Source organism: Orbicella faveolata, unplaced genomic scaffold, assembly GCF_042242905.1.
Source record: "Orbicella faveolata isolate gen_17 unplaced genomic scaffold, um_ofav_v1 contig_35, whole genome shotgun sequence".
Taxonomy (NCBI): Eukaryota; Metazoa; Cnidaria; class Anthozoa; order Scleractinia; family Merulinidae; genus Orbicella; species Orbicella faveolata.
The window spans coordinates 11,342,501-11,365,985 of NW_028301564.1; the positions used below are offsets into that span (position 1 = coordinate 11,342,501).

Here is a 23,485-nt window from a genome sequence, read left to right on the forward strand (position 1 = left end):
CAAGAAGGTAGTTAGTTCAGTTGAGCTTGTCTGTAAGTTTTGGGCCACCCTTTATTAATTTGTTTGTTATCCTATCACTGACAAGCATTTGTTTTCTTTGTTGTATCTGCAGATGGTCACAGAGCATTTTAGGGTAAGTGTACCATTAAATGACAAGAAAAGGTAACGCATTACAAACTTTAACCAGCGTTTATGAACATTTTAAACCAAGAGTCTTTGAAATGTGCATTAGCTGCTTGAAATTGCTAAAATTAATGGTTTTCATATTGATCCCCGTAGTTACTATTTGAGAGTCAATGCAATGGTATACTATTTTTATTGAAATGCATAATTTATTAGTTGGATATTTAAGGTAATTCCTCTGAAATAAAAGTGACCATAGATTTTTGTTCAAACTTGAATATTTGTCATATGATAACCTCAATTTTGAAATAAAAAAGGGGGGTGCCCATGCTCATTAAGGAGCAGTGAGGCATTGAAAATGCCCCATTTTGGCATTATTTAATGTTTATTATGAAAACGCATTCCTAGTAATTGTAAAATCTTTGTGAGCCCAGACTCATAAGAAAACACATTAAACTACAGTCAATACATTGTGTCGGACACAACTAAGCATTTTAAGTTTGATTCTGACAAAAAACTAAATCCTTGATTAAAATTTGAACTAAATTTCTTGACGTGGTTACCGACTGCAAAATAGAAAAGACCACAGTGTATCTGCTATTTTTCTTATTTGTTAAATTTTCAGCAATAGAATTTAGATCAGTCTTTTCTCACGCGAAGCTTATGATTAGTTGATTACAATGACTGGAAAAAAATTGGTGTGCCCGTGCTCGTTGGTGAGCTAGAGCCATTTTTCAACTGAAAGAGCTCAATATCAAGGCAAATCCGTCATGTTTTCAATATGCGTGTGCATGAGCACGCGCTAATGACGCCATAAATTATGCGCAGTAAGGATGCGCAATGCAAATGTGAGGAATGACCTTAAAATGCAATGCATTGATACAAAGTGTGACTTTCTTTCTGAACTTAAATTTGCACTTGCTGTTGTTGTTAATCAGGGTCCTCCAAAAAGTACTCAAGCTCCTTCACCCTATACATCAAATACAAAGTAAGTGATGGAAGTTTTGTGTTGGTTTGGAGTATTTTTTTGTGAGTACAGTTAGAGTAGGGCCTACCTCACATCTTTAGTCTGCTTCATGTACATGTAAAATAGAAGTTCTCTCCATGTGTATCAGTGCAAAGGAACCAGCACAAAAGACCAAACAATACATTTCTGCTGGACATTTACTCCAGCCTAAACAAAGATCATTGGTCATTTTCTTGGGTAGTGACACGAGGATAAAGTTAAAAAGAAAGTCTGAAACTCTGCAATGTGTATTTTTCTCAAATAATGTAACTGTATGAAGAAAAAAGGAAAATAAAAATGGAAAACAAATTCTGATTAAATGTGGTGGTTTGGCTCACACTGAAAGCATTTTGTTTTCAAAGAAGTTGTGTTGCTGTTCATGATATAAATTTCCTTTGCCTTACTATCTTGCCTTTCTTAGCTACCTTGGAAATGGGTTGGGGCTTATCATATTTTATCTTATATTAAATAAGCTAAGATAGTTTATTTCACATCAAATACTCAGGGGGTGGTTATCTAGTACCCTTAGCCAGATGCTCATGAAAGATGTGTTTGACAGGCTAAAAACTAAATATGCATAGAAACACTACACATATCTATATAATAAATTTGGTTGAGTCTAAACATAATTAATAAATTAGTATAGTCATTGAATCTGTGTATATAAGTATGGTTACATGAAAGGCAGTTACTGCATTAGCAGCCAGTAAATCCAGCATCCTAGTCTAAATGGAATTGTGCAGGAGTAAGGCAGCTTCATAAAGCCTTAACATTGCAGTAGTTGAGATATCCCAACCTACAGAAGTTTTTTCATCAAAGTATTATTGTTTCTTGTCCACAGGACTACCGGCACCCCGTCCCCTCTCTCACCCACTCCATCCCCCTCAGGAAGCGTTGGCAGTGTGGGAAGCAATGGTAGCAATGAAACTATGACCACACCCTCTAGGAATGGCAAACCCTCTTCAGGCTCTAATGCAATGACTTCACCTGTAAACGTGTGCATTCCACAGAAGATTCATGCTATGACCCAGCAGCATGTTTTACTAGTTAATAACTTGGTGTACAGTCAAGATATGTGGGACCAGGCTCAACCTGTTGTACTTGAATTCAGAGGTAAAATACCACAAGGATATTGTTTTTCTTGAAGAATACATTTAATAAATATATTAGGGTGTCAGGGGGGGAAATCAACATCATCCATCGCTGGCTACGATCATATTGAATTGGTAGGCATAATAGCAAGGTCAAATATTGGCCTAAATTTCATTTTTCTTGATGGTAATTTTTCCCTAACAGATTTCTTTATGGATCTGGATCGGAAGTGTGGACCGCTTACCCTTCACAGGTACTTCAACGTATATTAAGCAATTAACTTAGCGGTAATGTTATTTATTTTGGGTGGGGCTGAGAATTCACAAGAATTAAGTAGAGTTTGACAGACATTCCATAACTGTGAAAAGTTGAAAGCACAAACACAGTCAAACACAGTCTCGTGTCCAATAATGTGAAATTATGCGAGCAATGGATAGGACAATGTATTTTGGTCTGAAGGAAACCCCATAATAACTGTAGGGCTCACTGAGGTATTGTACATTAAAAACATTTGTTATTTCTCTCAGTTAATATGCACGCTGTGATTGGTCAGTTTGGCAGGCCATGCACTACTAAAATTTGAAACTCTTTTTGTCGCCAATGTTTCTCATAATTTATCTCCACATTTTCTTAACCCTCAAGGCAATTAAACTTGAAGAAATGATCGTTTTCTAAAAATTTTGACAACATGTATTAATTAAATCAGGCTAACAACTTAGCAACGATTTTGAATTAAACTGTCTTGCTATTGAGTTATGTCAGTCATTTGAAGCTGTTTCATGTGTGAAATTGCTTATCAAACCCATCCAACACATAGTAGAGATGTAATAGATATCTTTCTAACCTCATCTCGGTCCATGCTGCGTTTTCCCTCTTCAGTAGGGAAAAACCTCAACTTATAGTACGGACCTTGAGCCTGATTGGCAAGAGATATACGTTACTTATATACTGTTCTGTTTTGTAGTTCAATTGTCCACTTGTTTGGGTACATTGAAGAAGGCATGAAGCGCATCCAAGATTCACTGAAGACTGAGAAGTCATCTTGATGCAGCGTAATATGAGTGAGGAATGAACATAAGCCATTGTAAATGATCCTGTAAACCACAGACCGGACCGGAATTGTGGACGTAGACATTCACTCAAATAGAAGTAGAACACCATCTCAATAAACAAATGGTAGATAATAGTGAAGTCACAATTAATTTGCTAGTAAATGAGGTATATTACTGAAGTGAAACTTTTGGGCAAGGGAATACACAAACTGTAGATTGTTTCATAATAATAATTATAATAGTTATTACACCCAGTGGACAGTATTGGACAGTATATGAATAGTGTTGCACTATATAAATAATATTTGGCATCAGTCATTTCCCAGAGATGTGAATTAAGTAAGAGTATTATCATATTCCTTGTTATTGGTATATTTTGTAGAATACATGCAATATTTTTTCATATGGAATAAATAAATAAATAAACAAACAAGCAAACAGAATATATGGTTATCTCAGCAACCACGCCAGTCAGAAGCAAATCATATCTACAGTGTACTATAGTTTATAATTTTCTGGACTATTTACCAGTTTAAGTATGCAGGGCATATTTCAACCTTCTTAACGGTTTGCTTTTTAACAATATACTGACTAAATGCCAAACCAGGTTTCCTGAAAGCTGTTTAGAAATATTAATACAAGACTTACACTATTTCTGTATTTCTCAGCATGACTGAGCAGGCATCTAGGCCAAAGCTGCATCTTGAATTTCCACATTATCAACATCTCAAGTTACTTTGCTGACTGTTTCTGTTTTTTTGGACGTGCTTAGCTTAAATAATATGATTTGAAGTTACTTGGCTGTTTGAAGATGTTGAAAACATTTTAGGTCCACAGTGTGTTTCAAGGGTTACAGTGTATGTATTGCAGATTAATGTCCATTAATCTTCATTGACGACTGGGACCTTTCTTAAATCCTAGAATCCGTGTGCTGCCTGGTTCAGAGAACTAAATGTTTAGGACGAGACCAGAGTATTATGAGATCACTTAACTCATGCGTGCCGAATTGAGAACTTGGTACAATGTGTTATTATTGGCATTACATCAAGTTTGCAGTTAAGACAGAAAACTGCAGATCTCTTCAATTTATCTTGACAATTTGTTCTTAGAACTGGAAAATGTTTTCAACTTTTATTTTGTAGTTTGTTCGGATCTGCGTCTGAACTTTTAAAAGAAAGTTCTTATGAAATAATGGGGAGGTTTATGATGCAGCTGGTCCAATTGTCCCAGAATTATTTTTAATCTTTCACCTTACTTGCCTTCAGTACATTCCATGTAGGATGATAGTGCATAGCACACGTGATATGCTGTTTTGTACACGTGGAAACGAAATTTAGCCAATTGTAAGCAAGGTTATAAAACTAATCCCTTTTGAAGCTGAAAGCGTTGATGATAACGAATGACAGAGTATATCATTTGTAGAAAGTGTGTTATTGAATCAAATTTAGGTCTATTTTATTTTACTATGGTATTAAAAAAGTTAGAGAAATTTGAGTGGAAATTTGACAAACATTTTGATTTCAAAGTTCTTTTCTTGCAGATTCTTTTGCTTCAATTTTCCGGGGGGGGGGATCGTTTTTTCCTTTGAATAAAGTATTTAAATGTTGGGGAGGTATTTAACCGTAAACAGTTCTTTTAACCAGAGAATTTTGTATTTCTGTAATGCATGCTGTAGAAAGTGTCATTGTTTTATGAATGGGTTGGTGTAAGCCGTAACATTTTGATAATGTCTTCACAGTTTTACTTGACATATTTAGAGACCATTCAGTCTTTTAGTTTCAAATACGAACCGCATAATATTTCTGGTATTTTACAGAAGTGAAACCATTTTATATGAGACTTTTTATTTCCCAGCTTTTCTTGGAGTCATGTGTTTTGCTATATGCGGTAATTTCATATTTAGATCATTTTCATACCGAAAAACATTTCATTTTGTTTGTAATAATGCACGGATGTAGGCCATTTTAAAATTCAATTTTACTGACTCGTGGACCCATTTTATAGACATTTTGTTCCCAAGGAAATGCTCCTGTAAAACTGTGAAGAATCATCATTTTTCCAGGCTTTTTGTTTTTTTCAAAAGGGGTTTTGAACTACGGTTGTTAGCAGCAAATTTTTCTTTCTCAATATCCGTTTTTCCTTCATAATGAATCTCATTATCATAATTTATTAAAGGGTGAAAGGAATAGACCCATTTTTTGTAAAATAGATTTCTATGTTATATAATGTCGTTCAAAGCTACCTTCAAAAATCTTTAGGTTTTCACAGGCCTTCAGGGCGCGGCGACCGCTTTAATAAGTGATTTTATGCCTCGTGGGATGTCTTGACCTGCTGTAATTGTCGACACCATTCTGACGCATTCCACCATTCAAAATATTTGTTTGAAACATGCCCTAATCAAAGGGTTGGCATTTTTTTAGCGGAAAAAGGTGCAGCAGAGTCAAGTGACAAATGGTGTAACAATTACCTGCAGGTCTATGGAACCCCGTTAAGCCTCTCTCCTACATTTGATACATTTCTGTTGTTTACTCAATACTTTCGTTTTTCTGTCTGTCTGTCCGAACTGAGGTAAATAAAATTATCGCATACTGTAAATTGAAGTTGTGTGCTCAATGTCCAGTTCCCCCTCGTAACTAATGACACAAAACTTCGAATTGTCCAAGAAAACCCAGAGCACCTGGCAACAAAATTTTATGGGAGTGAGAATAGGTTTAGGGCGAGGGAAGGGGGCGGGGGATCTATAAATAAGCAACAGTTCCCTTGCATGTCTGTTGTTAGAGCCACTCGTCCCTCTTGGCCGGAGGGGCATTCACACGGTTTCCTTGACACGAGGAGCGGGCGGCTCTAGAGAGGCATAATTTGAATGCCACCTCTTTCGCGCCCACCGAGTTCGCCCCCCTGAACTCATAAACTCTATTCTCGCTTGGGGGACGAAACCTCCAACTACCCATAATTTGATTGGCTATATTCTTGGACGGAACATTTCACCACTTCAACTCGAAATTTCCTTTCTGAAAGAATTTAGTGCGTTATTTCAAACTAGAACCGTTCGATTATACCCTTTAACAGATTTTAAAGGGAATTTTAAAACAAGTGTATTTCTGACCAGAAGTGACAAGTTTCGTGGAGATTTCGCTCAAAAGCCAGTTTTAAATTTACTAAAGGTCTTCACTATAGCTACTGTGATCTAGCGATGTTAGATATCGACCGATTTTATTTTCGGAAAAGAAGCCAGGATTGAGTTAGTGAAAATGAAGCCAGCAAATCATTTGGATGCTCCTGCCTGAGGGCTGAGGGAAACTGGGGCTAGGGCCAGTCATAAAAAGATCATCCTGTTCGATACTTCACGAGGAAAGAAAGGAAATCCTGGTACTGAGTAAACAAAATGTGGTGGAAAACAAGACTTCAGACACCTGAGCTGGAATGATTGTGCCACATGCCAAATGTTAGCGTAAAAGGCCCATAGATTCAAATGGAAGAATATTTCCCATTGACCTAACTACGAATAAAGGCAATTACTATCGCCAAATGCCATGCTAACGTGACTGTCAAGAACATCGCAAGTTTTGCGCAATCAAAGATGGAATCACTGAAAATGGGATTTCTTATCACTGCCTAGAGAATAAAAACAAACGTTTTAAGGCCGAGTTTACCAGAGGACCAGGCAGGGGTGATACATGCCATCTTTCCTTTTTGGATGAAACTTTACCAGATTAAAGGTACTACCCAACAACTCTAAAAGACAAAGTGGGCAGGCTTTGTGATTTTTGAGTTATTTTTTTGTAAAAAAAATACGTCTTAGTCGGCGCGTCGGGTATGTTATGGACGGGTCAATGGGTGAGTGAGTGAGTGAGTGAGTGAGTGAGTGAGTGAGTGAGTGAGTGAGTGAGTGAGTGAGTGAGTGAGTGAGTGAGTGAGTGAGTGAGTGAGAGATGTATGTATGTCACACCAATCAGATTGGATCTACTATGAACAGCCAATCAAATTTCTTGTTGTAAAGGTAAATGGTACGTGAGAAACACAAGGTATGTATAAACACAAGGACTTTGGTAATTGAAAAATAAAGAGTGACGTGTATGTTGCCGGTTTGTGATTTTTAGTCCGGTTTGGAGGGGAGTGTGACAGTTACATACGTACATTGGGCTGTTTTAGAGTACATAATTTTCAGTGTAATGGTGGCTAGTTATGAACGAGATGAGTCTTGAGTTTTGAAGCAGTTCATGAGTAGTAGGCAAATGGCACGAGATATTTTTATTTTTAATTACAAAGGGTAACTTGATACTTTTGTTTTTCACAAGGAGTTAATTCAATTAGAGGTCACGAATCGTCGGTTCTAGTTCTTAGGACATGTTTTAGAGGAGACGAGACTATTTAGATTTGAAGCAGTTCTAACGTTTACAATAGTAAGTGCAGGTAACGATTGTTTTGTTCTTATTGCATGCAAATATGACGAGATATTTTTATTTTTTAGTTACAAGGGTGATTTGACACTCTTGTTTTTCACAAAGTAGTAAATTCAATTAGAGCTGACGAATCGTCGCCACTTGTTCCCACGAGATGTTTGCTATTTTTAGTTACAAATGGTAACTCGACACTTTTGTTTTTCATATGGGAGTAAATTCAACAAGAAGATCTGTTAGATCTTAAAACCGCGCTTTTAAAATTTAACTATTTTCTTAGCACTACAGTTGCAACGCAGCGTACATTCGAAAGTAATCCTTGATGATTCATTGATTACTGTAGACATCACATCACTTGATCAACACAGACTGTACTATTGCACCATCAGTCGTAGCCGTTGCGAAATCTCCGATGACGTAATAGTGTTAATCTGGAACTTTCTTTGGGATATGTATGGGCATGAAGATACGAACACTATTAACAACAGCTTTCTTTCTTAAAAGTCAAGTTTAAATTTAATATTTTCCTTGAGTAAAGGGCTAGCAAAGAAGTCACACGAGTCACATAATTCAAGAATTGCGTTATCGACGGCTATCTTTAGTACGGTGGTTATTTCCCTACCAATGACGTAATCATTGCATGTCCTGACATGTTCTTTGTTTGGCTTGCAAATATTTCATTTTCCTTCCGATCTATGAACTCGCTGCGATGAAAGAGCCAAAGAATTTACTTCATTTGCCTAAAACCACAAGAAATACTCGCAAACTTGCAAATAAATTAATGACCGTCGCTTCTGGCGAAATAAACTTCCAAAGTAAACACGATCTTATTAGTCACGTAGCGAAAGTGAAAGCTGCAACGTTAACGCATTCCATGGCTGACGTAATACCTTCTTTTAGCGTATTTATTAATCCCTTTGAATCCAACGCTTCGATAAAACCAAAAGAAAATATATTTTACCCACAACAAAGGAAACAATATCCGTAAAATTATCCGTGTATTAATGTTTTAACAGCTTCTGGCGGAAAAAACATCACACGTTGCGTGACTCGGAATTTGGCCGAGCGGAGGTCTGCGTCTGGTCACCGACAAAAAACAAGAAGATCTGTTAGATCTTATAACCGCGCTTTTAAAATTGAACTGTTTTCTTAGCACTACAGTCACAACGCAGTGTACATTCCAAAGCAATCCTTGATGATTCATTGATTACTGTAGACACCACATTACCTGATCAACACAAACTGTATTATTGCACCATCAGTCGTAACCGGTGTGAAATCTCCGATGACGTAATAGTCTTAATCTGGAACTTTCTTCGGGATACGTATGGGCATGAAGATACGAACACTATTAACAACAGCTTTCTTTCTTAAAAATCACGATTAAATTAAATTGTTTTTTCCCTTGAGTAAAGGGCTAGCAAAGAAGTCACACAAGTCACATAATTCAAGAATTGCGTTATCCACGGCTATCTTTAGTACGGTGGTTATTTCCCTACCAATGACGTAATCCTTGCACGTTCTGACAAGTTCGTTGCTTGGCTTGCAAATATTTAATTTTCCTTCCGATCTATGAACTCGCTGCGATGAAACAGCCAAAGAATTTACTTTATTTGCCTAAAATCACAAGAAATACTCGCAAAATTACAGATAAATTAATGAACGTCGCTTCTGCCGAAATAAACTTGCAAAGTAAACACGATCTTATTTTTCACGTAGCGAAAGTGAAAGCTGCAACGTCAACGCATTCCATGGCTGACGTAATACCTTTTTTTTTTAGCGTGTTTATTATTCCCTTTAAATCCAACGCTTTGATAAAACGAAAAGAAAATATATTTTTTCCACAAAAGAGAAAATAATATCCGTAAAATTGTCCGTGTATTTATGTTTTAACAGCTTCTGGCGCAAAAACATCACACGTTGCGTGACTCCAAATTTGGCCGAGCGGAGGTCTGCGTCTGGTCACCGACAAAAAAAAAAAAATAATAAACCCCGGGTAAACCTAGAACCGCGCTCGGCCCATGGCCGCGCGGTTAAAAAAAATAAACCACGGGTAAACCTAGAACCGCGCTCGGCCCATGGCCGCGCGGTTAATTAGAGCTTACAAGCTTTCCTTTCTAGAGTGTTTTTACGTCTCTGCAGTAGCAGTTTAATATTTTTATTTGATGGGCATTTTATGACATTCTTTTCAGTCCGATATTTTTAAAGGTAAAAAGTATGAAAACTGTTCAAATGTTCTTTGAAGACTGTGTGGCACCAAGTTAAAGTGCAATTTAATTAAATCAGACTTTCAGCGTGTCAGAGAGGTTTTTTTTCTCTTTCTTTAAATTTTCGGCGAAGTAGTGTTGTTGCGTTGTGTTGTGTAAAAAGAGTAAACTTACTACTCGTATAAAATGCGAAAAGTTCTATTAACTTGAGTACTTTTGAGCAAAAATTCCTCTTGGGGGCTGGAAGGGCTCCCGAGGGGGTACTCCCAGAAAAATTGGTTGGGAGTGTGCGGCCCGCTTCCCAAAACCCTTACCCTATTTATGACCAAAATCTGCGATATTCCTTACCCTATTTATGACCTGACCAAATATTCGAAACCCTATTTACGACCTGACCCTCAAATCAAAACCCTGTTTCAGAACTGCGTTATAATTAGCTCCCTAGTTCAAACCAATGTTAAATTACCGTAAACATATAAATTTGTGAAGGGCTTTTGTTGATTTTCTTTTCGATAATGATGAAAAAGTGGCTTCTTTTTAAAGCATACCCATATCAAGGCTAGAGTGCAAAAACCGTACCCTATTTATGACCAAAATGGCCAAAATCAGCTAAAATCGATACCCTATTTATGACCAAAACGGCTGAAAAACCATACCCTTCGGGGCCGCACAGACCTATATAGCCCATATAGAGGAGTCTCCCCCCTCCCCCGGGGGAAGGGCTACGTCATCGGTGAGTGAGGGAGTTATGCATGTGCGCGTGTCAGACCAATCACAGTGTGGGTTGTATCAAAAAACGAATAAAATTGCCTGTTAGAAAATAAGATGGTATCTACATTAATCTGGAGACGTGTCAGATTACTGTAGTTTGTTCGGTCAAACATTTTATGGCTTACTATTTAGTTATCTTACCATTACCGATGTAACATCGTATGTACATCATAAACTTCCAGTTTCTTTCTTGCTGTACATCGCAACCAAAAAAAACTTGTCAAATCAACCAAATCATTACTGTAAACAGTTCCACGAATGCTCCTATCTCCGAGACTTATAGTTCACAAAAAAATAACTCTTACACGCCTTGCGTGCCTATGTTTCCCTTAGGAGTTAGACCATCCCCCCTGGGTTTTTGCCCCAAATCCCAAAAATGTCACTAAAATAAGCATCAAATTTAAACACCGCTACTGCTTACAGAATACATTGAATTTTATTGGTATTTCACACAAATAAAGATTGAACCTATCTTAGTTCACACCAGGAATTTCAATTCATTTGAAGTGACAGGTGCCAATCAAGGAATGTCCATTTCCTACCCATGTCACGCAACATCTAGCTATAAGGCAAATTGGCTCAAATTCTGACTCAAACATTGCTTAAATCCAACTTTCTAAATCAAAACTAATTTCATCACAGTTTAGAATCACCCTTGACCTGATGAAATCAAGAATAACATTTTTGACATCTGTTTTTTTTTGGTAACAAAAGCTGTTCAAACAACATGACAAGAGGCTAGTTTTAACAAAGAGACAAGGGCGAAATCTAAAAATATTAGATATCATAGAATCAGTTTATCAAAGTTATTTCTATGTTAATGTCATTACCAAAGTCTTTGAATATTATTTAGGGCAGTGGAAGCTCATTGAATGAAAAACTCTTTGCAATATCCCTTAACCCTTGGATGTATAAGGGGGTTGGGGGTGGATGCCATCCCCCCAATAAGGTATTTTCAAAATTTTGAAAAGACGATTTACTCTAAGGGGCTAAAACTTTCATTAGCTGTTCATTCATCCTTCGCGGATATTTTAATATGTCAATTGTGTGTCCATCATTTTTTATGTTTCTATAGCAACCACTAGTTTCATGTAGGTTTGGCCAAAAATCGACTTTTTTTGACATAATTCTGCATTTTTTCCAGTTTTCTTAATCAAATTCCAGAAATTCACCAATTTGTACATTTCATAAGCATTCTGGCTTGATTTTGTATCAATTTCCATTATTTCTTGACTTTTTAAGAAAGAAAGTAAAATCCAAGATGGCGGATCCACGATGGCGGGTCAAATGACGTCATTTGGCATCATATGACGTCACAACCAACAAATATGGTATCATTTTGTAGGACAAGCTCAGGGCTATCTAATGAATGTAAATTTATTTCGCTGTGCCTAAACAGAGCGCAAACCCAAGAGGGTTCCATCCATTTCCCCCTTTTACCACGGTGGAGGTACTAGTTAGCTTGTACATCCGAGGGTTAAAATAACAGTGCAAAACACCTCAATTCTATTTGTACAATTTAAATATGGGAATAAAGGGCCGTGATTTTTAAATTCTAAAACATTGACTAGTTAAATGAGAGTTTTTCTGGGCAAATCTCACTTTTTAGATTACTCTTGAAACCCTGCTCGATCATCACGGGCGGGTCACATGCTCGATGTTGCAATTGCAATTTTAGTATTGTTTGATTGATTATTGTTTTTTACCAAGTAATTTAAAGATACTGATCATCGGTGTATACCAGCGTCTTCCTCCCGGACTTCGCTGATCGGTCTTTCAATTTTAAATAAAGCTTTTATTATTATTATTATTATTATTATTATTATTATTATTATTATTATTATTGGGTGCGGTGATAGGTTCACGGGAATATTTAGAGGAATACGTTAGCGAGAAGGTGACCAGCTGGGTCAGCGAGATTACCAAGCTGGCAGAGTTTGCTATTTCTCAGCCTCAAGCGTGTTATGCTGCTTACACCTTTGGCCTCAAGCACCGATGGACCTATTTTTTGAGAACTTTGCCTGATATTCAAGAATTATTGGAGCCTTTGGAGAATGCCATATCTAAGGTGCTCATCCCTGCAATTACGGAGCATAGGTGCACGCGGCTGGACAGGGACATTCTAGCACTGCCAGTCCGTCTAGGGGGGCTTGGCATGACAAACCCGTGTCTTGACGCAAATCTTGAGCAATCCTCCTCCGTCAAAGTTACCATCCCGCTGGTCCAACAGATCGTGGCTCAATCCCATCAGATGCCGGATGATTCTTTGGTCAAGCCACTACAACAGGCAATGAGGAGTGAGAGAGCAACGGTGCTCCAAGACAGGGCAGAGCATATCAGAGGGGTAGTCCCACAGAAAGTCCAACGGGCACTTGACCTTGCTGCGGAAAAAGGGTCATCTGTTTGGCTGACGGTACTCCCCCTTCGCGAAATGGGTTTCAATCTAAATAAGAGAGAGTTCCGCGATGCAATCAAACTGCGCTACGATTGGCCGGTCGATGATATCCCCTCCACCTGTGTATGCGGTGATGCTTTTACAGTGGACCACGCAATGATATGCAAGAGAGGTGGGTTCGTTACCCAACGTCACAATGAGCTGAGGGACTTGGAAGCCGAACTCCTGAATATGGTTTGTACCGATGTTGAGATTGAGCCTGTCCTGCAAGACATCTCGGGTGAACAGCTGGGAAGAGGTTCTAATCGAGCTCCAGATGCGAGATTAGATATTCATGCGCGCGGGTTCTGGGAGAACCAACGATCAGCATTCTTTGACGTGAGGGTTTGTCACCCTAATGCTGATTCGTATAGGGACCTAGAGCTCCAACAGATATACCGCAATCATGAGAACGAGAAGAAGCGTCTTTACGCGAGGAGGGTTTTGGATATCGAACAAGGAACTTTTAAACCCCTTATTTTCACGTCAACAGGCGGCATGGGAAACGAGTGCCTGCAATACCATTCCAGACTGGCGCAGTTGATCTCCATCAAGAAAGGAGAACATTATGCTAAAACAATCTCCTGGATAAGAGCAAGGACATCCTTCGCTTTACTAAGATCCGCACTAATCTGCCTAAGAGGTTCAAGAGCTAGAAGGAAAGCCTTTTGTGACTTTAAGAACATTGATATTGACGTTGAAACCCAGGAGGGAGCCATTATGTAAACACTGTTGAAATAGGTTTTAATAGTTTATTTCTTTTAGTTACTTTTACCTTGTAATATACCGATATTGACGTTGAAACCCAGGAGGGAGCCATTATGTAAACACTGTTGAAATAGGTTTTAATAGTTTATTTCTTTTACTTACTTTTACCTTGTATATACCTTATTTATAAAAAAAAAAAAGTAGTAGTAGTAGTAGTATTAGCATTAGTTGTAGTAACCATGATATCATGACATATATGATATGACGATGATGATAATAAATCATTATTATTATTATTATTTTGATATTATTATTACTATTATAATTACCGAAAACTTAAGGAACAACAGAATTTCTGAATTTTTTACCAGATACATGTAAGATTCAAGTTTGTATGAAAAGTGCTCAATAAAGTTTGCTATTATTTTTAAAAAAAATATATATATAATTATTATTATTATTATTATTATTATTATTATCTATGAGGGGAGGGGTGCCGTGAAGAGTGCTCTGTTATACATGATAAAGATTTAAACTTAAGGTATTATTAAATTAATCATATACACGATTACGTTTATTCATTTATTTATTATTTATTCATTCATTCATTCATTCATTCATTTATTTATTTATTTATTTATTTTATTCCATTGTTTAATTACTTATTCAATTATGTATTCATATTTTAGGCGGACCTCCCCTACCTCTAAATCTATTTATTCGCAAACTGTTAATTATCACTTAGTGACATTATTTGCTGCTGATCAAGGTCTTTGGTTCTTGTTCTCATTTCACCAGACATTTTGCCTTCTGCAATTCAGTTGTTAACCTCTTGCGCAGTATCACAGTGAAGTACACGAGTATCACACAATGAAGTACACTTGCATTATAATGACCGTCACGATCCAAAAACTCAAACAAACTTACCGTGCTTGCACCCCTGGCGACAAGTATAGGCGGCTGCGGCTGGTTGCCTTTGTGACGTAAACGATTGTTTAGCTGAGCACCCTGGTGATGCCTGATTGAAACTGATCGCTTCAATGAGCGCGAAAACTTCAATACCAGCCAAAACATACAAGATTTCTCGGTCATAGGTGCCGTTATATTTCTTGCATGAATAAGAATGTCGAGAAAAGGAAGCGGCGGCGTAGCGAACAAGGCGAAAAAATCCTCGAGCACTTTCGATGCTTCGAATGGCGTCAAACATCATGGAAGTGCAGAGACTCGAATAAGCCAGAGTGAAACTGTGGTCAGCACTCGAAGGAGAAGGGACACGTTTAGCCATTCCATCTACGAGAAGGCAGCGGAGATATATCGTCATTTGAAGGGTGAAATACCATCCTCGCAGCTTCCAACATTTGATGAAGATTTAGAACGACGACGGGCATACAGCTTAGCTTTCGGAGCCAAACGATGTGAGTTGAATAGTCCCAGTGCCAACTCTTTTAACTCAAGACTTTATGATTAATATAATGATATTGTTGTAACATAATTTGAGCGATCCCTGCAGTTTCTTTTGAAGTTTTAATTGAGATAAACGTAGGTTAATTAACGGGCCCTTTAATTTAATTTTATTCGTTCGCTGTCGCAGCGGAAAATTCAAATATTTCTTTTTAAAGACGTTTCGCAGCTCTCTTCCCTGCACAAGCTCTTAAAAATGCCTCGGTAACCCAAAAACAAGACAACTTTTTTATGTGGTTATATAACATTTTCACTAACAACAAGAAAAGGGCTGCAGCAGTTTTTCCTAACTTTTAAGAGTCAACTATATAGGATTTGAAAAATTTCGTTATATGCAAAGACTACTTTCTCCATTCTTTACGTTGAACAAATAACCTTTTAGTTTGATATCGGAGGATCAAAGTCTTGTCATGGACCAGTTTATAGGCTGTGTATTGTTTCAGCTGCACGATTCAATATCCGCTCGTTCGTTTTGGCCAAAACTTCTAACATAATTTTTACAGTACGGAATAAAATGCAACAGTTAATTCTGCTAGGCCCGGTATGATATATAGTTACTGTAATTTAAAATCGTCTGCTGTTATACAAATAGCAGGCTTACATTTATTAATTTTGGGGCTGATTCCCATGACAGATAATTGACTATTCCTCTTTGTATTAATTGTATTTGTCAGATGAGACAGTTTTGGATGATGTCTTACTTGATAGTTACTTTTTTTCAAGTTATTTTAAGGTAAGCCCCCCATTTACATGGATATTAATTATGGTAATATTCATTTCTTTGTTTTTCTCCTTTAAGAGTTGGAAGCCTAACTTTACATGGAAATCTGAGGATCAGTCCCCAGGTTTACATTATTGTTACCATGAAAATGAGAAGTATTGGAAAATCGAAAATATTCAAGGATCATGGACAAGCTTTCTTAATGTAAATTAAAATTCAGTCTGGTGAAATTGTATACCACATTACTTGACATAACTTGTTATCTCTTGACAGGTCATATCCTTAATTGAAACTTAAAAGCTTAAGGTCATCTTAAAGATGCAACACTCATAATTTTAATAATTCAGATTATTTCTCATGCATGACAGTCACTTATATTCCACCTACTTAAGAAATTATGTACTAAAGTATACAAGATTCAGGCCCCATGCACACTATGCCAGATAAATTTGAAACGCAACAATCAGCAGTCATTTTTGGATTTGTGTTTGAGGAAAACTTGCGAAGGGAAATCATGTGATTATCTTGACGTCATCGTTTTCAAAGAGCTCCATTTTCAAAATGTTTTCCCTCCACACTAAAACACATAGCTGGCATTTTCATGTTCCTCCAGTTTGAAGAGTGTTTTAAAAAGGCGCCATTTTCTTGACAGATTACTGCGGGCGCCCGGGGGGTACTCCCAGAGAAATTTGGTGGGGGTGTGCAGCTTCCCAAAACCCTTACCCTGTTTATGACCAAAATCTGAGATTTTCCCTACCCTGTATATGACCAGACCAAAGATTCGATACCCTATTTATGGCTGTTGCGTCTGACACAGTTACCCTAAACAAAATTATTGAAGGGCTTTTGTTTATGGTCTTATCAATAATGATGAAAAAGTAGCTATAGCTTCTTCTGAACAACATACCCAATTCAAGACTAGAGTACAAAAACCATACCCCATTTAAGACCAAAATCGATACCCTCTTTATGACCAAAATGGCTGAAAAACCTTACCCTTTGGGGAGTACAAACCTATATAGCCTTTATAAGGGAGTACTCCCCCTCCCCCTCAGGAGTGGACGTTGGGCCTAAGCATAGAAATAATGGAAATTGGAACTGCAGAGAAAGATGTAAAGACATAAATGATCAGTACAGTTATGTGATTTAACTTAAGCATTTTTGAAAATATTGCCTAAAAGAAATTCACAATTCACAACATGACCAGCCCCCAGTTGGCTTGATAACTTAGTTATAGGTTAAGCACTGCATCGTTATTAAAGAGGTCATGCGTTTGAATTGCATTCAAGCCTGAATTTTTTTCAGGCGCCACTTTCACAACTGCTTGAGAAGGGGAGGGAAATTAAGTGAGTAGGTTATTTCAAAAATTATCAGATGGAAATACAGCATCAAGCCGCATTGAAATTATGAGCATGATTGCTTTCTGAATTTTATGGCATGAGGTCCAATTTCTAATTGGTCGTATCAAGTATAACAAATTTTGTTTTAGATACATAAGGCAAGACGGTTAATTTATATTATAATGTGTGACTTCAACATTTGTCTCAGTGCACTTGAACTTCACTGTGGTCGCATTTGACTTGGTCAACCAATAATTTCTGTTGTGGTGGGGGTAGTATAATTAGTATTTATGCTTCACTTTGACTATTTATGCTCATTACTTTATTGTATTCATTAGTTAGAGGCTTACCACAAACATCGGGTCATGGTCATGTTACTGGACTATCAACAAAATGGCTTTTACTTTGGAAATGAGCGCTTCAGAAATAAAAAGATGGAGATACCAAACAAAGAGAACACCATCCAACAAATCTTAGAAATACAGCAAGCTATGGTATCTCATCGGATTAAACTTCGTGCAGCCCTTGCTCGGAGTCGAATAAGAGACTGTGCAATTAACGTTGAGGCTTTACTTCCCAAAGAAGAACAAGACAAGCTTCAGTATGCTGCACAACAGCCTGTATATGCAAGAGTTAACACGTGGAAGGGAAGCTATGGTGAGGTGCTAGAGACCTTAACCAGTGAGGGATTTTTGATGGAAGACAACTTGCCATCTGCAGAGGATGATGATAATGCCAGTGGAGTACGCTGCTTTGTAAAGGATCAGCATTTTGAGAATTTGCTGGTGTTTCCTCCCGCTATCAAGTTTGACCTGTATGAACATGAGTTTGTGTTAGATGGCAAGCTGGCTATTCAGGTTTGATCTATTGTTGAATGTAGGGGCACTTTTGATGAAAAGAACTGGCCCCCAAACCTGTATCTAATAGTGTCTTTGGTTTTCTGGTTTATTACTTTTCCCACCTGCCCCCTCCCCAATTGGTGATGTACTTACTTCTTTTCATGTGACACATGATTGGCGAAAAGAATTCTCCTCGATAGGTGATTTAATAGAAAAATTCAGTGTGATGCTTGATTGGTACCCCCCCTTTGCCACCCTCTATCTGCAAGCCAACCTTGCAGACCTTCTCAATATTTACCATTAATATTACTTAATGAGTGCTGATGGATTGATGCACTGATTATTATTAGAGATCATCTTTATTTGTTGAATTTTTTTTTTCTGTAACCAAGGAAATTATCCATAATATAGAGTTGCCTTTGTTATGGTGGCATCAGCAGGGAGGGGCTCAGCAGTTTGTAAATCACAATTCAACGACATCTAGCTCTCTCTCTTATGAATATTCACACTTTGTTAGATATCCAGACTTGAGTATTAGTTCAGATGTTGCATTAGTCTGCTGACAGCCGGTTTTTTTCTCTAAGGATCAGTTAGATGAGTGCTTAGTCATCACGAATGCAAAAGGGTGGTATGGCAGTGGCCGAGTAGTGAAGAAGGTGGGACAAGGGCAGTATGGCTGAGTAGGGAAGAAGACACCCATGTCTTGTCCCATTCCCCTTTAGGCTAAAGCGTCTTGCCTCATAACCCCTGCTGAATTTCGAGAGGAAAACAGACTGCCAGCAGTCTAATATTGCATCGACAATCAAGGTTCCAGTGAACCATGTATGTTGAATTTCTGGTCAAGTACAGCAGATTTTAACAGCAAAGTTCTCTGTGTTTTTTCTTGTAGGACAAGTCAACAGTAGTGGCTGCAGAGGTTGTAAATTCCATGATTTTAGAGTTTGCTTCACAGAAGGAGAAGGCAGTCCAACTTATTCCAGGAGCTGATGTTAAGTCTTTCCTGGGTGAAGGAGATGATGTTATTCAAACACATGCAGAATCTGGTAGGTTGGAATGAATGATGATGGGGTTACCTTGCTGTAATTATTATTAAATGAAAGGTACTACAGTTGAGAGAAAATCTTAAAAATTTATATAGACTTGGTGGGACTGTTAGTCCTTGCAATTTTGATCATCGGTGCAACTTTTTGTACTTTGATTTTTCAAAGGGAATCTGACTGCTCACCTGTCGTCGCTAATCCATCCTGATAGAAGGATCTTTGCTTTTGGCGTTACTCCTGATAGTCATGAGCAGATTGAGGATAAACTGGAGAGGATGGCAGCAAGAAGTATCCTTTTCTTTGATAATTATGCTACCAAATTCAGGTTGTGGTCAAGTGTTCAGAAAGGCACTTTTGTTATTTACTCATTCTTATACTTGTCCAGAAACTAATGTCCGGTCAGAACATTAACTTTTCTGTATAGTTCGTATAGTGCGATCGTCCCGGTGGGATAGTTCTGCAAAGAACTGTTGTTGGTGATTGACGTTTCGACAACCTGAGCGGAAGTCCTCTTCAGAGTCAAGTGAAGAGTATTTGTCAGTCTGTGGTGTTGGCAGTCAACAGACCACAGATCTATGACACCATCCACTGACAAACGCTGACGACTCTGAAAATGACTTCTGCTCAAATTGGCAAAACTTTAGTTATCAACAACAGTTCGTTTCAGACCAGCCTCGCCCAATGGATTATAATTGGTAACACTTTCATGTTTTCCCGCGCTTCAATACGGTTACTAGCCTGCGTAGCTGACGTTTCCTTTCCATTTCCAGGCGGAGAGATCGAACAAGCAAGCGAGCAAGCGGTCGAGCGAAGAAGCGCGCCTGGGATGAGAGAAAAATAGGGAGAAGTGGAGAGGGGGTCGCTAGCAGTTTTGTTCCCTTCGCGTGCTTTTTTGGAAACGCCTGCGTAGCAAGCTATACGTTACCGTAAATGATCTACGTTGTAATTAACACCATGGGGTGTCTATTAATTTTCAGGGTGCCTAGTGGGAGGGAGGGAGAAGTTAAATCGATATGAGGCGTAAACGAAACAAATAAGACACGTAGTTTGCTCGCGGAGTGAAATAGAAACAGAGTTTGTGAGTAAGCCTAGAGATGTCGTCTATTGCTTGATATCGGTGTCTTCATCGTCATCCGGGTCAACCATAATCTTCGCTTTCGAGTCATTAATGACCTGAAAAATTATATTTATATGAAGGCGTTTGGTGTTTTCAATTGAGTCATGCAACCTTAACGAGCAGCCCAGATGTCAACTTACAAGAGGAAAGCTTCCTCGATGCTCTACCAACAGACGAACGCTTGAAGAAAGTGCGAATAATCGTTGTCAACGTTCCGTGCTCCAAGTCAGGAATTGTTAACCCGGTAGATTTCGTCCTTCAAGAGGGCGTTACCTCATCGCTCAAAGAACTTGCGCGTGGAAATGCTGACAGCAGCAAAGTCAAAGGACTAGCATTCCAACACTTGAGTTTTTTGAGGCATGCGATGAAGTTCCCGCAAGCACAAGCCATCATTTACATTACGCGCTCGACGCACAACTCGGAAAATATGGACGTGGTGAAGAAAGCTATGGAAATGAACCAAGAAGAACGAAGCAAGCAGACGAGCTTTTACGAGGTAACGCCTGCTTTGCCGGGACTCGCGCAGAGTTTAAAGGAAGCAGCTAGGATTTCTAATGGGCTTCAAAATGATATTTCTTTGACGCACAAAGGTAAGTAAGTTATCAACTTTTAAATTCTCCTTAATGGCTTCTGTATACTTTTCATTTTTCTGTTCGAGACTAGAATTTGTTAACAAATCAGACAATTTTTCTCCAATAAGTGAGCACTTTCGAAAGTCTCATCTATGTGCTCGCAAATTGCACAATACTACTTCATAAAACGGTCTGAACAGGGAGCGCAACAAGTTTTAGTAAACGCAAAATAAACTGAGGTGAACATTGTTTATCTCAGCGGGGAAAACCTTCATAAGATGGCAAATCGACAATGTCGGCGCCCAAACCTCAAAACTTTGTTTTGATAGGCTCACTTCAATCCGTTAAAACTGCAGGAGAATTACGCGGCTGTTTTAACCAAGTGCCTTAATTAATTATAACGAACTGTTTTTTTCACGGAATGTGCTTTTAGTTAATTTGTGTATCACAAGTAGCTACAAGTATAATGTTTTTTTCTTTAACTTGGTAAATCTAGAACCAGAAACAAGGTATCTGAGTCTTGAGCCTTCAGCCGCCATGAATGGAGGATTCATTGCTCTTCTTAAAAGACAGGTAAATTAAATTGTTATTGCAGGTAAATTACTCCTGTTTATCACAGAGTACTGGTCTCATTTGGTGTCACCTTGTTTTAATAACAGCTTATGAACAACGCGCAAGGTAATCTGAGTAATCAGCTTTGCCATAAGGCCTACAGCAGCGTCATGTTAAGAAACACTCCCCGTAATGGCTGGCAAAGTAGAGTTACATTTTCCTACGCGGGATAGGAAAAGGATCGCATGGTAAATCACAGGGAAATCGAAGCCATGCAATCGTTACGTCACAGCAAGGGCGTAATGAGAATCAGAAGTCAACCATAATAATAATAATAATAATAATAATAATAATAATAATAATAATAATAATGATAATTTAATAATAATAATAATTTTTAATAATAATAATAATGTTTATTAGTGGCTTATAAAAAATTACAACTGTAAAAATTCTTAGGACATATATATCAGGGAAATACTAACTTACAAACGAATTACAAATTACACTCATTCTTTACAACTCTTATAAATTTATCTATTGTCATTTGTCGAAAAAATTTAAATAAGAATAGTAAAAAATACTCTACACATTTAAATGGCAAAAAATCTACTTTAAAAATACACTGTAGCTATATGCAGGTCCACTTCTTGGCTCAGTGTTCGTGGCTTCGGCTAGAGTTCCCCAGAAATAGCATTCTCAATTGCCTTAACGAATATTTGCATGGCCTTTTTCGATAATAAAGATGATGATGATGATGATGATAATAATAATAATAATAATTTAATAACTTCTAGAACGCTATTTACATTCACTGATCAACAGCGCTTTACAACTTAAAATACTATTGTAACAGTAAAATTCAAATTTGTAAAACTAATTATATGTATATTAATAAAATAGAATATTCATAATAATGATAATAAACTTAATTAGTAATACAAATAAGGGTGAATATCAAGCAGGATACGCTTTAAAAGTTACACGAAGTAAATAAGTTTTCAGCTTAAATTTACCTTCACACTTTCGCTGGTAAGCTGGGGAAGTTCTTAAGAGCGTGACAAGTTTTACCAAGCAGATCGCGAGTCGTGACTGTTCTGATCTTGATTGGCTCAGGAAACTCTGTGCCAGTCCACGATACATCCAGTTGTTACCGCTCTATTTCCTTTGAAACCAAAATTTCCGGTATTTTTGGTTAAATGGTGGATACCTGTAACCTGAAATCAACGAAAACATACAACTGAACACGTCTTGTGTTTTTATTCCCTATTGCAGAAACCAGTTGAAACGGCACAGGAAGTCCTCGAAAGAGCGGCTAAGAAAGGCTTAATGAAACCAAAAGCTAAACCCGCCAGGATCAACAGTCCCAAGGAAAAACCTAAAGCCCGGGCTCAGGCGGATATGTCAAGACTTCGTATCAAGGACACTCCAGGTGCGAACTTATCCGATACTGAGCAAGATCGAAACTCGTTAAAAGTCTCGGACAAGTCGAGAAAGCCTCGAAGTTGGCACGGTTCTGCCGAAGATTTGGCGAAGCCGAACACGAAAGATGTCGTGTCGTCCAGTCCTGCTCCTTCGGAAAGCGCTCCGAAAAAGAAAGGGAAAAAGGTGGCGCAGCCCAAACCGTTCATGTTTTAGTTGTTTCATAGAGTTGAGGTAGATATTAGGTATAAATTGTTTTAAAGCCCAGCACTGTGTAGGACTGTGTGCATTAGATTGGGGAACATTACTCCACGTTTGTAGGATAGTGCGTTGTTCAAAGTTTGTAGCGGGATCAAAAAGGTCAGTCGTCATCCCAAACATTAGTAAGCTGGTGGTATTTTGTGACGGTTTTATGTAAGAGAATATTGGAAAGGTTCGCAATAACTTAGTCTTAATTAAGCGTTCCTAGACTTTTAACCTGTAAATAGTTAAAAATCGGATCTAGAATTGTAGCAATCCACGACTACGATGCTCTACCACAAACATCACGGAGATCTGAGGTGTTATGTATTTACTGAAAAAACTGCTGAAATTACAATTTGTATATTTTGTGCAGTTGAAAGTCTGA

General features: G+C 37.9%; 3 protein-coding genes across 6 annotated transcripts in view; all 3 read left to right on the forward strand.

Moving 5' to 3' along the window:
- Positions 1-5,868, forward strand: part of LOC110054759 (uncharacterized) — a 31,424-nt gene extending 25,556 nt beyond the window's left edge. For all 4 annotated transcript variants that reach the window (XM_089272506.1, XM_089272507.1, XM_089272504.1 and 1 more), the window contains 5 exons: positions 113-133; positions 1,062-1,111; positions 1,971-2,242; positions 2,426-2,474; positions 3,186-5,868. In XM_089272506.1, coding sequence (XP_089128632.1) covers positions 113-133; positions 1,062-1,111; positions 1,971-2,242; positions 2,426-2,474; positions 3,186-3,267 — 474 coding nt within the window. In that variant the 3' untranslated portion in view covers positions 3,268-5,868. The remainder of the gene's footprint in view (positions 1-112; positions 134-1,061; positions 1,112-1,970; positions 2,243-2,425; positions 2,475-3,185) is intronic.
- Positions 5,869-12,466: 6,598 nt separating this feature from the next.
- On the forward strand, positions 12,467-13,976 carry LOC149103271 (uncharacterized). The gene has a single exon (XM_089274033.1). The coding sequence runs from the start codon at positions 12,807-12,809 to the stop codon at positions 13,809-13,811; it is 1,005 nt and encodes a 334-aa protein (XP_089130159.1). The 5' UTR covers positions 12,467-12,806; the 3' UTR covers positions 13,812-13,976.
- Positions 13,977-14,768: 792 nt separating this feature from the next.
- LOC110054783 (protein NSUN7-like) lies at positions 14,769-23,479 on the forward strand. Its single transcript, XM_020761140.2, has 8 exons — positions 14,769-15,208; positions 15,929-15,987; positions 17,654-18,172; positions 19,044-19,197; positions 19,363-19,482; positions 20,440-20,901; positions 21,380-21,456; positions 22,711-23,479. The coding sequence occupies exons 1-8, from the start codon at positions 14,917-14,919 to the stop codon at positions 23,071-23,073; spliced, it is 2,046 nt and encodes a 681-aa protein (XP_020616799.2). The 5' UTR covers positions 14,769-14,916; the 3' UTR covers positions 23,074-23,479.
- The last annotated feature ends 6 nt before the right edge of the window (positions 23,480-23,485 follow it).